This window comes from Ovis aries, chromosome 2 (assembly GCF_016772045.2).
Source record: "Ovis aries strain OAR_USU_Benz2616 breed Rambouillet chromosome 2, ARS-UI_Ramb_v3.0, whole genome shotgun sequence".
Classification (NCBI taxonomy): Eukaryota; Metazoa; Chordata; class Mammalia; order Artiodactyla; family Bovidae; genus Ovis; species Ovis aries.
Window position 1 is genome coordinate 190,264,443 of NC_056055.1, and position 17,359 is coordinate 190,281,801.

Sequence of the window (17,359 nt, forward strand, 5' to 3'; positions counted from 1 at the left end):
TAGTGTCCTATCATATCACTTTGTGGTTGATTTTAAGTACTGTCACTGAAGCCAGTAAAAATATTGGTAGTCTGTTGAAGGTTTAGTTCAGTGATAACTGAATACCTACTGTGGGTCAGGTGCTAGGCAGGCAAAGACTTATGAGACATTCTTTTCCCTTGCTGAGCTTGCAGTTTATGGAAGGGTCTGAGTAAACAAGCTGGCGTAACAGTACTTGAGCGAGACAAACATGGGGTGCTGGTAGAGTTAGAAAAGTTTTCCCACTGGAGATGAAGTTGGCACGTCATTGATACTGTGATGAAAGAAAGATGAATAATTTCACTTTCTTCTTGAGCTTTCATTTGGTCAATCACCTTCAAAACCAGAATTTAAGATCCATGGAAGAAGAACAAGTAGGTTCTTCCATTTTCACAAGGCTTGTCTACTTTTGTGACCTGGAGAGAGGCAACATAAATGCTGGGTATCCTTTCTGAGGACTTGTTTTTTAATCACTAAGTCTGAACCCATGCAGATCCTATGGACTGTGGCACACCAGGCTTCCCTGTCCTTCACTATACCCAAAGTTTGCTCAAACTCATGTCCATTGAGTTAGTGATGCTATCTTACCATCGCATCTTCTGGCACTGCTTTCTCCTCCTGCCTTCAATCTCTCTCAGCATCAGGGTCTTTTCCAATGAATCTGTTCTTCACATGAGGTGGCCAAAGTATTGAAGTTTCAGCTTCAACATCAGTCCTTCCAATGAATATTCAGGGTTGATTTCTTTTAGGATTGACTGGTTTGATATCCTTGTTGTCCAAGGAACTCTCAGGAGTCTTCTCCAGCACACAATTCAAAAGCATCAGTTCTTCAGTGCTCAACTTTCTTTATGGTCCAACTCTCACATCTGTACATGACTACTGAGAAAACCATATCTATGACTATACAGACATTTGTCAGCAAAGTGATGTCTCTGCTTTTTAATATACTGTCTAGTTTTGTCATAGCTTTTCTTCCAAGGAGCAAGTGTCTTTTAATTTCATGGCTGCAGGACTAAGGCAAACCTTTTGCAATCAGCTTCTTACCCTGTGAGTTCCATCTTGGCTACCTTAACTCTTCCAAAGAAAGGATGTACTCAGTCACTCAGGCATGTACAATTTGTGACCCTCTGGACTGTAGTCTGCCAGGCTCCTCTGTCCATGGGATTTTTCAGTCAAAATACTGGAGTGGGTTGCCATTTCCATCTCCAAGGGATCTTCTCAGCCCAGCGACTGAATTTGCATTCTCTTGCACCTCCTGCATAGGCAGACAGATTCGTTACCACTGTTCCATCTGGGAAGCGCAGGGACTACTATCTACTGTATACTTGTGATTCAGGTACTGGGTAATATATATTCTCTTAGAATGTAATCCACATGGTAAAGTATGAGGTAGAAATTGTTTCTCATTTGCATTTTGAGGAAACAGAAGTTCACAGAATTTGGAGAGTATTCCAGGGTCACTCTGTCAGTAACTGACAAATCTAAGGATTGAATTCAAGTTGGATCCAGTGCCTAAATTTTTCCTCAGAAAGCACAACAGTGCTTATCACAAAGGTGGTCCTAAAGACCTCATGAAAATGTCTCACAGCAACCAAAGCCCCTCTCTGATCATCAGGTGACTTTGATTTGCAGTCCGCTTTCCCTTTTTCCCCTGTCCAGGAGGTGGGCACAGGCTCAAAGCTGTGGTTTTTCTGCTAGTCATGTACATACGTGAGAGCTGAACCATAAAGAAGGCTAAGCACTGAAGAATTGATGGTTTCGAATTGTGGTGATGGAGAAGCCTCTTGAAAGTCCCTTGGACAGCAAAGGGATCAAACCACAACCCCATACATGCTGCTGTGAATCTTTTAATTTCCATGGGAACTTCTTTCTCAGAACCAGCTATAAATCCCTCGAGCTCAGGGTGCAGCATGGTGTTCAGCCTGGTAACCCTCAAGATACTCAGTCCCTAAGTGTGTTCTGCATACAGTCGACTTTTCATGAATTTTCTTTGGATAAACCAGTTAATCAGAAACAAGCAAGCACCATGCAATTTGCACATGAAATTCATTCAAGATCACGCTCCCTCCTCCAAGATCAGAAAACAGATTCCCCAGGTCTCTTTGATGATGCCACTGATTTTAAAGCAAAGGGAAAGAAAAATAACCCACCAAAGGTATATAAGAAGTAAAGGCTCAGGGAAGTAGTACAATAAATCATGGCCAAGTATGTTGTCTGGAAGTCATAAAGTATGTGGTCCATGTGGGCTGATGTTGGAACGGCAGTGGCTGGAATGGGTTCCCCACCCCCCTGCAGCCTGCAGGGGCTACTTCCAGCTAATGCACCATGCATGGTGACTCTATCAGGAGCCTTAAATCAGTAATGCTCTCTCTTCCAAATAGCAGAAGCTCAGACACTGAAAGCAACCATATCTTCAGTGGTTTTAGCAGACAAGGAAGATGCTCACCTTGGCCCCTGGGCTGAGCCACAAGAGAGTGAAAACTCTTGCAGAAATTCTGAAACCTTTTAAAGAAGTTGAAAACTGTTTTTCACCTCTTGTCTTCCTTCCTTTTAAAGATTGAGGGGAAGGTTCATGGACTCCCTCATCGGAAGTTCCCAGAACTGTTTCCCACAATGAAATGTTGCCTCTGCTCCTCCCTGAATCACTTCATCAGCAGGGCTTGTGCCTGTTCAACTCTTATTTCGAGGCCAGTACCCTGAGTCAGCCTCTGAGTTCTGCTCAGTGCTGTGAGTTTGATTCAGTGCTCAGAGCACCACTGCTTAATGGGTATATCCAGTTTACAGATGTGGAGACTGAGGCTGTGGGAGGTTCCCTGTCTCTGCCTTGTTCGGGAATTTGGTCAGTGGCAGAGCTGGCAGCCAGATCTGTTGATTCCAAAGCCTTTGCTTTCCTCCATCACATCTGCCTTCACTAACCACAGAAACCCTTTCCAAGCTGATATCTACTCAGTAGACATTGCCTAAGATTTAAATGGGGAGATAAGGGACAAACATATGAAAAATTAAATAACTGTCAGTGCAAAATGACAAGAAATGGCATAGATGGTAAGTAAATGGTAAAGACAGTGCTTTGAGAATTGTTTAAGCTATCTTTACCCTTGGCATAGAAAATTCACTTTGTCAACTTAGATAACTGTACCAGAAGTGACCCTGGCAACCTTAATACAGACTTGTTTTATTGCAATAGGAGTATAAGTGAATTGGCACACTTTTCAAAGGACTGTAAGCAGCTCCCCACAGTGATTTAAGTTCAATTAAGCTGAGTATTGACAATCTGTAGACTTCTCTCTTCCTTCCAAGCATTGTGAGAGAAAATTTACAGGTTTTTCCTTGCTCTGCAGAGTCAGATATGTCTGTAGAATGAGGTTTTATTAATCAGAGTTATCACGTGTTTCTCTCTCTTTTTTCACTTTTCTCCTGTTTGCTTTTTCTTCTTAGTGGTGATCTCCATGGTTACAGATGAAACATCTTATAGCATCTGTAAGGACTACTATTAATAATAATAGTGATCATCACAATAATAATACCAATCAGATAGAATGAGAATCAAAATAAGAGAGTTAAACGCTTGCTCTGTATGTAAAGAATTTATTTTCTGAAATGAAAGCAAGAGTAATCAAGGTGGATCACCTAAAGCTCCAGGATGAAGGTTCTTAAACAATTTTCCTGGGGTGATGACTAGGAAAGATTTCACAGGAAAGATAAAGATATGGACTATTCTGGAATATCCTGCTATTGCTACTCTGCTGGCACTCTGTGAAACCTTTTTTACTTTTCTCTTGTTGATGTTGTTGAGTGTGTGTGTTTTGATCTTATCACTTGAAAATTATTTTACATGTGGACACTTATACAATAAGTCCCCTACATATGAACAAGCTCCATTCTGAGAGCACATTCATGAGCCCAATTTGTTCATAAATCCAACAAAGTTAGTCTAGATACCCAACTAACACAATCGGCTGTATCTATATGCATTATACTGTTCAGTTCAGTTCATTTCAGTCACCCAGTCGTGTCCAACTCTTTGCAACCCCATGAATCTCAGCATGCCAGGTCTTCCTGTCCATTACCATCTCCCGGAGTTCACTCAAACTCACGTCAGTGATGCCATCCAGCCATCTCATCCTCTGTTGTCCCCTTTTCCTCCTGCCTCCAGTCCCTCCCAGCATCAGAGTCCTTTCGAATGAATCCACTCTTCGCATGAGGTGACTGTACTAGGTTTTTAATACTTGTTACACAAATAATACATAAGAAACAAACACAAAAATATAAACATCTTTAATATTACAGTATAGTATCTTGGAAAGTACATACAGTAGTATAGTACAATTGGCATACAGCGCCTGGCATTAAGTGAACAGGCAAGAAGAGTTACTGACTGGACAGAGAGGAGGTGGGATATAGTAAAGTGAAGAATCGTCAGCAATAGGAGACAGAGGGCAAACTGCAATTTACTCATGCTTGGCCCTGATGGAACACACGTTTACATCTTTGCAACTTGAGCATGCATATGCAGGGGACTTACTGTACATGCTGACGATTAGCCTCCTCTTGATAAAGATTTCCTGAAGTCTTACAGGGTGCTTAGTGCTAGCCAAGATACTGATGGTCCACGGATGAAAGGCCAGTGTTGACCTGTCCATTCTCAACGGAAACAGAATACAGTTTCTCTATCACCAGCTCCAACCCAGCCCCAGCAGACCTCTGGGCATCCTCACTTACTCGTAATCTCAAGAGTGCTTATATTAGCGTGAAGCATTTGTGGTTCTCCTATATATGCCACTTTTCCCCTGAAATGATGGTAAGATTTTGAAAGAGTTCAGCATGCCTTATTCTCCTGTCTGTGCCCTGGAGACTAGCACACAGTATATGCAGAATGATATATTTCACATCCTGGGAGGTCTCAAGTTTGTAAGAAGATAGACTTGAAAGCTAAATCCACAAAGCAACATAGGAAATGCTGTACTAGTCTTCATAACAACCCTTGTGATGTTTTTGAAATGAAGACTTGGATCTTTATAACACATGCTGTTTGATGGCCTATAACCCATAAGTTCTTTATAGTTAAAGGTGGCATAATACCTTACAGCATCACTTATACTCAGGCAAGTGCACGGACTGAATGATGTATTTTTTTTTTTTAATTTCGGTTTATTTGCTTTACAGTGTTGTATTAGTTTCTGCTGGACACACAAGTGAATTAGCAGTATGCATTCATATACCCCTCTTTTTTGGATTTCCTTACCATTTAGGTCACCACAGAGTTTGCAGGGCAGAAATAGAGGCACAGATGTAGAGAACAGATGTATTGACACTAAAGAGGAAAATAGGGGATGGGATGAATGGTGTATGCTATGAGGTAGGGATTGAGATATATATATATACTATTGATATATGTATAAAGTAGTTAACTAATGACAACCTACTGTATAGCACAGGGAACTCTGCTTAATGTTCTATGGTGAGTGCTACTTTTAAAAAGCAAACATTTTGTTTTTTCAGTTGAGTACAGTTCAGTCGCTCAGTCATGACCAACTCTTTGTGACCCCATGAACCGCAGCATGCCAGGCCTCCTTGTCCATCACCAACTCCTGGAGTCTACCTAAACCCATGTCCATCGAGTTGATGATGCCATCCAACCATCTCATCCTCTGTTGTCCCCTTCTCCTCTTGCCCTCAATCTTTCCCAGCATCAGGGTCTTTTCAAATGAGTCAGCTCTTCTCATCAGGCGGCCAAAGTATTGGAGTTTCAGCTTCAACATCAGTCCTTCCAATGAACACCCAGGACTGATCTCCTTTACGATGGACTGGATGGATATCCTTGCAGTCCAAGGGACTCTCAAGAGTCTTCTCCAACACCACACTTCAAAAGCATCAATTCTTCGGTGCTCAGCTTTCTTTATAGTCCAACTCTCACATCCATACATGACCACTGGAAAAACCATAGCCTTGACTAGACGGACCTTTGTTGGCAAAATAATGTTTCTGCTTTTTAATATGCTGTCTAAATTGGTCATAACTTCCCTTCCAAGGAGTAAGCGTCTTTTAATTTCATGGCTGCAGTCACCATCTGCAGTGATTTTGGAGCCCAGAAAAATAAAGTCTGACACTGTTTCCACTGTTTCCCCATCTATTTGCCATGAAGTGATGGGACCAGATGCCATGATCTTAGTTTTCTGAATGTTGAGCTTTAAGCCAACTTTTTCACTCTCCTCTTTCACTTTCATCAAGAGGCTCTTTAGTTCTTCTTCACTTTCTGCCATAAGGGTGGTGTCATCTGCATATCTGAAGTTATTGATATTTCTCCTGGCAATCTTGATTCCAGCTTGTGTTTCCCCCAGCCCAGCATTTGTCATGATGTACTCTTCATATAAGTTAAATAAACAGAGTGACAATATACAGCCTTGACGTACTCCTTTTCCTATTTGGAACCAGTCTGTTGTTCCATGTCCAGTTCTAACTGTTGCTTCCTGACCTGCATATAGGTTTCTCAAGAGGCAGGTCAGGTGGTCTGGTATTCCCATCTCCTTCAGAATTTTCCACAGTTTATTGTGATCCACACAGTCAAAGGCTTTGGCATAGTCAACAAAGCAGAAATAAATGTTTTTCTGGAACTCTCTTGCTTTGCTGATGATCCAGCAGATGTTGGTAATTTGATCTCTGATTCCTCTGCCTTTTCTAAATCCAGCTTGAACATCTGGAAGTTCATGGTTCACATATTGCTGAAGCTTGGCTTGGAGAATTTTGAGCATTACTTTACTAGCGTGTGAGATGAGTGCAATTGTACAGTAGTTTGAGCATTCTTTGGCTTTGCCTTTCTTTGGGATTGGAATGAAAACTGACCTTTTCCAGTCCTATGGCCACTGCTGAGTTTTCCAAATTTGCTGGCATATTGAGTGCAGCACTTTCATAGCATCATCTTTCAGGATTTAAAATAGCTCACCTGGAATTCTGTTACCTCCACTAGCTTTGTTCATAGTGATGCTTCCTAAGGCCCACCTGACCTCACATTCCAGGAAGTCTGGCTTTAGGTGAGTGATTACATATAATTACCATATAACTTTCTATAATTTTAAAATGTACAATGTGCTGATTTTATACATTTATATATTACAGTATGATTACCATGCTTAGCTAACACCTCTATTATGTCACGTAATTATTTTCTTTTTTTCTAGTGGGAACTATTAAGACCTAGTGTCTTAGCAACTTTGCAGTTTATAATACAGTACTGTTGACTAATTATTAAGCTGTGCATTAGATATCCAGAACTCATTTATCTGCTAATCACAAGTTTGTGCACTTAAAACAACATCTATCCATTTTTCCAAAGTTATAGTAATCAATACAATATATTAGCATAAAAATACCTACATATGCCAGTAGAACAGAATAGAGAGCCGAGAAATAAGCTCTCACATAAAGGATCAATTGATATTTGACAAGGGAGCCAAGAATACTCAAGAGTAAAGGATAATCTCTTCAACAAATGGTGTGGGAAAACTGGACAGGCAAATAATCAGACAAAAATTAACTTGAAAAAGAGTAAAAACTTCAACAGAAGGTCTAATGGCATAAAAACCTAGAAGAAAACATAAGGAAGAAATCCCTTTGACATTCTGACAATAATTTTTTTTTTTACTCTGACAACAGAAGCAGAAGAAACAAACAAACAAACAAAAAAATCAGTAAGTGGGACTACATCAGATTAAAGAGCTTCTGCACAGCACAAGAAATAAAGTCAGAAACAAAAGGCATTTTGGCAGAAATCAGAGGAATTTTATGAATTTTGCCAGCACCACTTGTTAAAATTGTATAGTATTTTGTTCCATTGATCTATAAGTATAGATGACCAGTGAAGTCAAAAGTTTCTCAAGACCAGAATCTCTAGTTCAAAAGCAGTCCTTTCTTTTGTCAAAATTGAGTAACTCAATCTGCAAGCTGCCTTAGTACAGCCAGTGGAGAAAGAGGGGCTCTGTTGTATCATCATGGGGCTAGAATCACAATGGAAGATACACATTATAGAAAATGATCCTGGGGTAGCAATACTGTGGTATCAAGGGGCAATGATTTATCTAAGGTTTCTGGGTCTGATGAGGACTATACTACGAGTCTATGTCTGAAGGATGCAGCAGTATGACTCAAAATGCTGTCAACAAAAATAGCAATCTCAGAAATTAAAATACATAATAACTTATTTTAGACTAACTAAGATCCTTAGTGAATTGAATACGTTTCTACCAGTTCAAAAATCTTCAAATGCAGTCCTTTCTTAAGCAGACAATTTGTCTTGAGTAACTCAATACTTTTATTCCTTTAAGCCAGTTAGAAAGAGGGGCTCTGTTTATCATCATGGGACTGAATACAATGGAAGAAACAATAGAAAATGACCTGGGTAGCAAACTGTGGTATCAAGGGCAATGATTTTCTAGGTTTCTGGGTCTATGAGGACTAAACGACATATTCTGTTGTAGACATTTCTCAAATGCAAGGAATGAAAATAAATCTAGAAGGCCATTTCAGAGTGAAAAGGTAATTCAACAAGATAATAACCATTTATTATATACAGCAGCAGCTATATCACAAGGAGTCTGCTAGCTAACCTCCTTTGCAGGATGAGTTTCCCACCCTTAACCTTCTGAGGACTGAAGTCCCAGTCCTCATTTTAATGTCATAGAAAAGTTTGAATATAAAGATTTTTCACTCTTTTGTGTGCCAGACAACCAGTTACATGTCCATGTAAAACATAATACTGCATCATTATATCATCATGGATGGAAAGATTAATATAAATATACTGTTTACCAATGAGGAAACTTTAGAGATGTATATAACTTGTTCAAGGTCTTCCTGCTAGAGTAGAACATAGACGTTCATCAGATGGGTGGGTTTCTAAAGCCAGGCTGTCTCATGGTACCTTGAAGCCTTAAATGCATTTTTAGAGACTAGCAGTTAGGGTGGATGCCATGTGGCAGAGGGATGGTGCTGGAGGCAGATCAGCTGAGGGTCGTGTTTAGAGCCTGGAGGATTTTATGATGCTCTGCCAATCATAGCTTTTAGCTGATTTCCTCCTTAGTCTCTGCATGAAACTGTACTTACTTGAGTTAGAGGGAAACCTGTTTGGTTTCCTTGTGTGAAAATCCAAGTTCACAGACTACCAGGGGGAAGCATTTTCCATTCTGGGACTTTTGAATCTGGTATGTTTTTCCCATGGATCTGCAGGGAGAAGGTCAAGCTTAGTGCGTTTCTCCTCTAGGTGTTTGTGGGTCTTCCTTTCTGGATTGGGAAACAACTTTCTTGAAGCAGGCTACCCTGGGAGCTACAAGAGACCAGTCATAGCTTCTCCTGTTTTTAATGCTTTTGTTAATATCAGCATCAGGTATCTGTGAGCTCCTGGAATTGGAGATGCCATATATCTTTATCTAAGTAGTACACACAGATGTCTATTAAATACCTAGTTATTTAGTTAATAACTGATGTCCTCTCTTAATCTTCCTCTACAGTTGGCATCATTGCTGCTTTTTAAAGTATAATTGATGAAGAAACTGAACTTCAGAAAAGTAATCATTTGACCAAGTATGCTTAGCCAATAAGTGTAAGGCTGACTCACAGATCTAGATCTTCTGAGGCCAAAATTCATGCTCCATCCATTGCCCACTGACTAAATTACCATCTTGAACATTTAGCTCATGAGTCCAGTTTTATTTATAGTATATGTAGGTCCATGCATGGATCACCCTTCATCCCTGTAAAAGCCTATTCAAAATGAATGTTGCTTGAGATCTTTCACCTATACCTTCCCTAGCTAAAACTACCTGTCCGTACCTTATTCCATGTATCAGGAACATCAGCCATGAAAGCTGACTCTTCTGAGTGGCACTGACCCCTGGCTTTTCATGTTTCATCAGGTTCAGGGCCTAATCTGCACAGCAACCCAGAAAGTGGGAGAAAAAATAGAAAGTGAGAAAAAGATAACATCCAGTAATCTTCTTATTTTTAGTCTTTATGTTTCTATCACCCAGGAGAAAAATAATGAGATGACAAAGGCTGTCTTTGAAATGAAAACACCTGAGAGACCCTAGGTTTCGAGTAATCGTCTCTCTTCCTGTTGGTCAGACTGTGCTTGTGATGTGTGTTAAGTGAATTGAGGGGAGCTTTTGGAGCCCTAGTCGTTCCTTTGTGTCTTCTGTCTATAGCATATATCAAAAAGTGCCAAGAGTTCAACTGTGAAAACTTCACTCTCCGGGCCCAGAAGGAGGGGTTTGCGATATTCGTGGCTTTGGGATAAAAGATTGTCTCTCTGATACCACTCTTTCCTCTCCGTCTTGTCAAAGATAGAGTAAGATTTTGGAAGAAAATGAGCTAATGAGTAAATGAATAAGCAACTTGTTTAATTAGTGTATGAACACTGGATGGATAAAGGTATGAAAATCTGTAAATTTAGAAGGAAATCCAAATTTCTGTAATTTAGTGATGCTGTGAGGACCAACTTTGGAGTCAGACAGAGTGGACACACTGAGATTGGGGACAAGTTTACTTTCTCTTTCTTTCTTATATCTGTATCTATATGGATACTTATAATATCTATACTTGTATCTATATATTGATATCTGTCATGATTGTTATGAGTACTGGTGATAATGTATGTAAAATATCTTAGAATGAAACAGTAACATGGCATCTCATTAGAGTTCTGTTTCTTATAAGTACCATGGACATTTCAAAATTGGCAGTTTTTATTTCTCCCTCTACAGTGTTGTATTACTGAATGACTACTTTCTTTGGTTATTTTATTGACATTTGTCTGTACTGGCGCCAACATTTTTGAAATTTCTGGTTCATTGTTTGTGTAACATTATTATTTTTACCAATATGAATCAAGCCTTATTTTTGCTTTCAAAATCAAAATCTAATAAACTTCGGATTTTTTTAGACTTTATAGAAAATGTCATTCAATTAAACATTGGAGATATGGGTTATCCGGGGGTTGGTTTCCAAAAAGAGTGTTAAGAAGAATCAGAATGTTTGAGCAGAGTTTAATTTTCTGCTGCAATAAATATTTCCTCATTTAGGAACTGTGAAGATCAAACTTTCTCTTCCTCCTTTTTCTAATATATTGAAACTGAAGTGCAGGGCAATGAAGCTACTTATCCTAACTCATATACAGAATTGAGAGAGAGAAAGTAAAACCCGGGGATACTGCTTGCCAGTTGTTTTTAATATTATTTTCTTTTTCATGGCCAGCTGCCACCATCTTGCTTCTAAGCAGTGCTGGTTATATACTGTAACTAGAAATATTTGTTACAGTGGCAGTGTATATGCTTACCATTCTCATCTAATAGATATGCTGTGGGTCATTCCTTTACTTCCTGGACTCTGGTTTCCTCATTTGTGAAACTAAATGAGTGAGAGAGAGAGAGAGAGAGGACAGAAACCACATGATGTCTGGGCAAGGTTCTTTTTCAGCTCTGAACATCTATGAAGAGTAATGATGTTATTATGTGGGCAAGATTCTCAGATGACAAAAGCTTTTCAAGTCCTCCTATTTCCTCTTTCACTTTATTTGTGAGCAAGTTCGAAATTCAGTTCTATGTCTGATTGCTGAAAATATTTCAGTCTATTATTCCAGAATGCCTGATGCATCCCCAAATGTCTTGTGACATCATAACTTCTTGTCTTAAAACTGATGATAAAATTAAGCCTCTCCAAAAGTGAAGTGACTTGCCCAAGCTCGTTGTTCATAGAATAGCTTTCAAGTGCGGGTCTCCCAAGCTCTAAAAATAAAATTCTTTTCCTCTCTTCACCTTATATTCTTACAAATAGAAGGCAAAGCATGTTCTCCTTCCCTGATCTTTAGGCCCTTATCTCCGCATGCTATTTTAATGTAAAACTCTTAAAATATTTTTGATAAGTAGAAGTATCAAGAATAAATAACAAGCTTCATATAAGTGCCTTGCATGTATGTGTGTATTACACATTCTCATCCTTTTTATGATGTATATGTCACACATGCTTCCTGTGAATAAGTCTTATTTTCAAAGTGATACTTATGGTTCTCTGAGAAAATGATCTATGCTAGTGTTTCTCTTGTGAGGAAGAGTGTGTATCACTATCTGGAAGTAGCATCTTTGGAGTCAGACATCCTGGGTTCCAATTCTCACTTAGTCATTAACTAACTATATAATCTTAGAAAACCTGCCTAGTTTTCCTTATTCACTTTTCTCTCGTTTTTAACATGGCAGGACCAACTCCTTCTGATTTAGATGATTTCCGTTTTATTTATTTATTAATTTTATTTTTGTCCATTTAATTGCCAACAGGTTGTACATTTGATAATTTGTCAGTGATCTCTATTCTTCTATGCATATCATCATCATGATAGTCATCGCTGAGCATATTTAGTTATATTCTATTTCTGATCACAAAATATCTCATTTCTAAGCTCTTCCCCTTCCAAATTGTCCTTCCCACGACTGATGAATTCATTTCCTTTTATTCCTGTTCTGTTTGTGTTTCTATTTTTGTTTTATGACTTTTCATAAATCATGTCCATTTTCAATGAGATAATGGACACTAAGCATAGAACTTGTGGAGTAAGGGCTTCACAAATTTAGGTCTTAAGATAATTAACCCCCACACTACCTCTGGGTGGAACTCTAGGAGAAACAAAAATTCTCTGATTAAATTCTTATCATGAGTAGAGCACTCAAGTGGCAATTAATTGATGCACCTGCAGCCACCAAACATCACTCTGCTCACACAATCCTGTTTCATTTTTCCAGCTTTTTGGAGGCCTATAAGCATGATCATCTTTTCACCTTGCTTGGGTTGTGTTTTCTGGGCAGAGGACAAGATCTGGACGTTGATGCAGCACAACAACACAGAATTGACCCATGTGCAAGGTGCCAACCCTGAGAAGCCCTACTCCATGACCTTGGACTATGGAGGCAGCCTGGAGCAGCTGGAAGCAGTGATCGATGGCTCCGAGCACTGTGAGCAGGAGGTAGCTTACCACTGCAAGAGGTCTCGCCTGCTCAACACACCAGGTAAGAAACACCCCTCCTGGGTCCCTTTGCATGTGTCACACAGGGGGACCACAGTGTGACACATGGGCCCCCAACCCTGGAATATCAAGTAGAGAAAAGTTTGCCAACCAGTGGGCTGCACCTATGGTGGTTCCCTGTACAATGAGAAAAATGCCACCAGGAGAGACACTTGATGGACTAGTTCTTTCTCTGGAGCCCAGGCCGTGACCTCATGGGGGTTCTGTAGCCTCTCAAGGTTTTCTCTTCATCTTCAAAAGAGGGACAGTAACAGCACTCATTTTGCAATACTGGTGAGAATGGAAATTTTCTTGAGAGCAATGACTCTTGAACTAGACTTAGAAAGTGTGAAGGAGGAAATGGTTTCTCCAGCAGATTAGAAAGCATCAAGGATTTCAGCACATTCACCAAACTGCAGTGAGTTATATTTGGGGAAAGGATGCATAATGGGGCAGTATTAGGCAATGAGATCAGTGGGTAGGCTGGCATATCCTGTGTGTTTACAGTACTCATGTTATTGAAAAGTGCAGGCCTGAATTAAAATGACTCCTTTTTTTTTTTTTAATGGATATGCTACTTTATTAACATTTAATTTTCACCAAGAGTTCAAGTACATGCTAGCTTTATGTTCAGATTTTTGAAATGAAGATAAAAAGGAAAATAGCTCTAAGGGTGCAGTGTATTTAACACTGCATACTATATTCAACAACCAGACAAACCAGGAGGATTTAATGGTACACTTAGAAGCACAAGTATAGGGACAAGCCCTGGAACTGGAGGGAAAACCTACAATTCGGGACTGAACAGGGGTCCTTGGTTGCTGACAGAATCTCCCCTCCACTCTAGAACTGAGACAAATCAGGGGAGTCTGTCAGTATGCAAAAACCACAATTCAGGACAAACAGTAACAGGATAAATTGGCCAGAGTCAGTTTGAATTGTGAAGGTGAGCATGAAACAAGCAGAGTTGGTTGGAGGCTGTAAATACTGCAGCTGAAGTCCAGGATTGGTAGAAGAGAACAGACATCTTCTAAAAGGAGAAATTACTGTTTTCAAAAAATAAAGGTTGCTTTAAAAAATTATGTGAACTTTATTTATATATTGATTGTTCTTTTATATTTTCTAGGTCAAATGGTTGATAAAAGGTTGCAAAAGATGCTTCTAAGATTGCTTACCATAATTCAAAAGGGTTTGCAAAATATCAAGAAGGCTTGGTCAAAGTTGATGCATGCCTCAGGGGTCTGTTATTTTTGTGAATGTCAGTTCATCATTTGTGGCAGGAAAAAAAAAAAAAAAAGGCCAATATAACAGGGATGTGGAATATCCAAGAAAGGGTGTCAGAATCTTTAGCCTCAAGGAATTTTATGTTCCTTGAAAAGTGAGGAATTTTGAAAGGCTTCAGGAAATTAGGCAATGAAATGTCAAAGAAGAAGAAGTGCTAGAAACCTAACTAAATACAACTACCCACCACCTCATTGATCTAGCGTCTTTAGGGAAGAACTTGTTCTACGTAAGTGAATTTTCCAGGTAATTAACACTTAACCCTTTAAACACCCAAACTGTTTTTAAAGAATTTTTAACTATTTGAAATTAAAATTTTTCTCAAACGGATTACATGTTCCCTTGCCTTCTTAAGCAGAGAATTCTGAATGTGAAATGTAACCTTTTCTTGATTACTTGGGATCATCATTGTGAAAATCAGTTACTTTAGTCTTCGTGGACTCAGCCATGCTCGCAGGGTCGATTAGATCAGAGAGAGGCCCTGCTGGGTGTCCCTTTTCACCAATGTCCTCAGAGGGTCAATGTTTGTATGTGTTCAGCTTCCTTCTCTCCTGACTGCCAAACTTGCCATGTCATTCTCAGCACTCTTTGCAGAGTCTGTGTCAAGAAACCATGCTACCCTCTTCTCATTGTGTTGCTTCTAGTTTCCTCACAATTGGTTTGGTGGAACTTTAGGGAAAATGGAATTATGTTCATTCTGACTATGAAATTTCCTTCCTTCATTTATTTTTAACTGGAGTATAATTGATTTGCAGTGACTTTCCTCCCACCCCCCATACCATCCATATTTGGTTTTCTTTTTCTGATTTACTTCCCTCTGTATGACAGGCTACAAATGACCCAGTTTGTTCCTTGTCATGGCTGAGTAATGTTCCATTGTGCATATGTACCACATCTTCTTTATCCACTCATCTATCCATGGACATTCAGGTTGCTTCCATGCCTGGCTGTTATAGACAGTGCTATTATGAACACTGGTATAGATGTGTCTTTTAAAATTACATTTTGGGGTTCCTTTAGTATATACATTCCGTGAGATCAGTTTGACTTTACCATTGTCTTGTATATGCTTCTTTTTTAAAATCAAAGTATAGTAGATTTAGAAATTGGGTTGGTTTCAGGTGTACAGCAAAGTGATTCAGTTATATATGTATATATTTATATAGTTTTCCCCTTGAAGGTTATTAAAATATTGAGTATAGTTCCCTGTGCTATACTGTACATAGCTAAATAAGCCCTTTTACTATAGGTCCTTGTTGTTTATCTATTTTATATATGGTAGTGTGTATCTTTTAATCCCAAACTCTAAATTTATTACTCCCTCTCTTTTGATAACCATGTTTGTTTTCTATGTCTGTGAGTCTGCTTCTATTTTGTAAATAAGTTCATTTGTATCATATTTTAGATTCCACGTATAAGTGATATCATATGGTATTTGTTTTTCTCTGACTTATTTCACTCAGTATGACACTCTCTAGGTTCCATTCATGTTGCTACAATGGCGTTATTTCATTCTTTTTAAAGGCTAAGTAATATTCCATCATAAATATGTAACCATATATTTTTTATCCATTCATTCGTCAATGGAAATTTAGGTTTCTTCCATATCTTGGTTATTGTGAATAGCATGTGCTTTTTGTCTAGCTCAACTGTTATAAATTCCCTGAGCACATACTAGAGAGAGGGTATGACCTAATCACCTTCTAACGTCCCCACCTCTTGATGCCATCAAATTTGGGGTTAGGATTTCAACATTTGGATTTTGGAGGGACACACACATTTAGTCCACAACAGGCACACACCTACAGGGATATTTACCAAATTTCCCTAACTATTAAAAAACCCTTTCCCTGGGGAGAGATAGAGAGAGTGGAGGAGGGACTAGAGATCATTATCTCCTCCCTAACCTGCTCTCTAGAAGAGCTGAGCATAAGGGTCCCCCTTATCTGCTGAATTCAGGGCCCTCCATCAAAACTGTTTTAGTTACTGTATTTGTTACACACACAGTACACAGATATCTTTCTGTATCAGTAAATGTGATTTTATAGCATATTTTTTAAATAAGTGTTCCATTATATGGATGTATCACAATGGACAGAACAGATCTATTTTTACATTTAGATTTTTCCTCCTTTTTAATTATTATACATGCTGCAAAAACATTTTTGCACACAGATATAATATCTTTAGGATAAGTTTCTTGAGGAGCCATTACCAAGCCAAATTATGTGCATATTTTGAAGACTTCTGCCATCTTGACATCTGCAGTGGGTCTAAGTTATAGCAATTTATACTCCAAACATCACTGTGAGACCTCAGGTGTCCATCTCCCAGCACTAGGTATTAGTACCTTACTTCAACTTTGGCAATCTGAGAAGTACAGAGGAGGATCAAAGACAATTTTAAATATTTTTGGTTAGTTAAAAAATATGTAGTCTGATTCCCATAGCTCATTGGAAGGAGATAACTACAGGCAGCCAGGATTAGTAGAAGTAATAAGATATTGTACATTTTGGCTACAGTGGACTCAGATCAATGAGAGAAGAATGTGAAGGATTCCTTCTTGTTATAGATTCTCCTCCGGACTATACACAATAGATAATAAAAGGAGGAAATGAAAGACAGCAAGATGAGAAAAATAAGTAACTTTCTAAATGGCTGCCAGTGACTAAGTGCTTCTCATATTTGAAGATGTCTGTGGGGAGCTACACAAGCATGATCTGTAATCCAAACAACAGTTCTACTCAGTAAGGGTTGTTACCCTACCTGGCATTTTAGGAAACAGAACTTCAGAGAGGGTAGGATGCTTGATCAGTGCCATACAGTTGGCAAGGGACAGACCTGCACCCTGCTCTGCCTCAGGGCAAAGCAAAGAATAGGTAACTAATAAGGATTTCTGTATAGCACAGGCCTATGTAGTACTCCGCAATGGCTTATATGGGAAAGAATCTGAAAAAGAGTCGATATACATAACTGATCACTTTGCTACACACCTGAAACTAACACAACATTGTAAAC

The 17,359-nt window shown here is 39.0% G+C and overlaps 1 protein-coding gene across 1 annotated transcript in view; it reads left to right on the top strand.

Annotated features, from left to right (window-relative positions):
- The window catches only part of CNTNAP5 (contactin associated protein family member 5), a 1,086,429-nt gene that overhangs the window by 737,963 nt on the left and 331,107 nt on the right, over window positions 1-17,359 (top strand). The window contains exon 13 of the mRNA XM_012140581.5: window positions 12,864-13,064. Coding sequence (XP_011995971.2) covers window positions 12,864-13,064 — 201 coding nt within the window. The remainder of the gene's footprint in view (window positions 1-12,863; window positions 13,065-17,359) is intronic.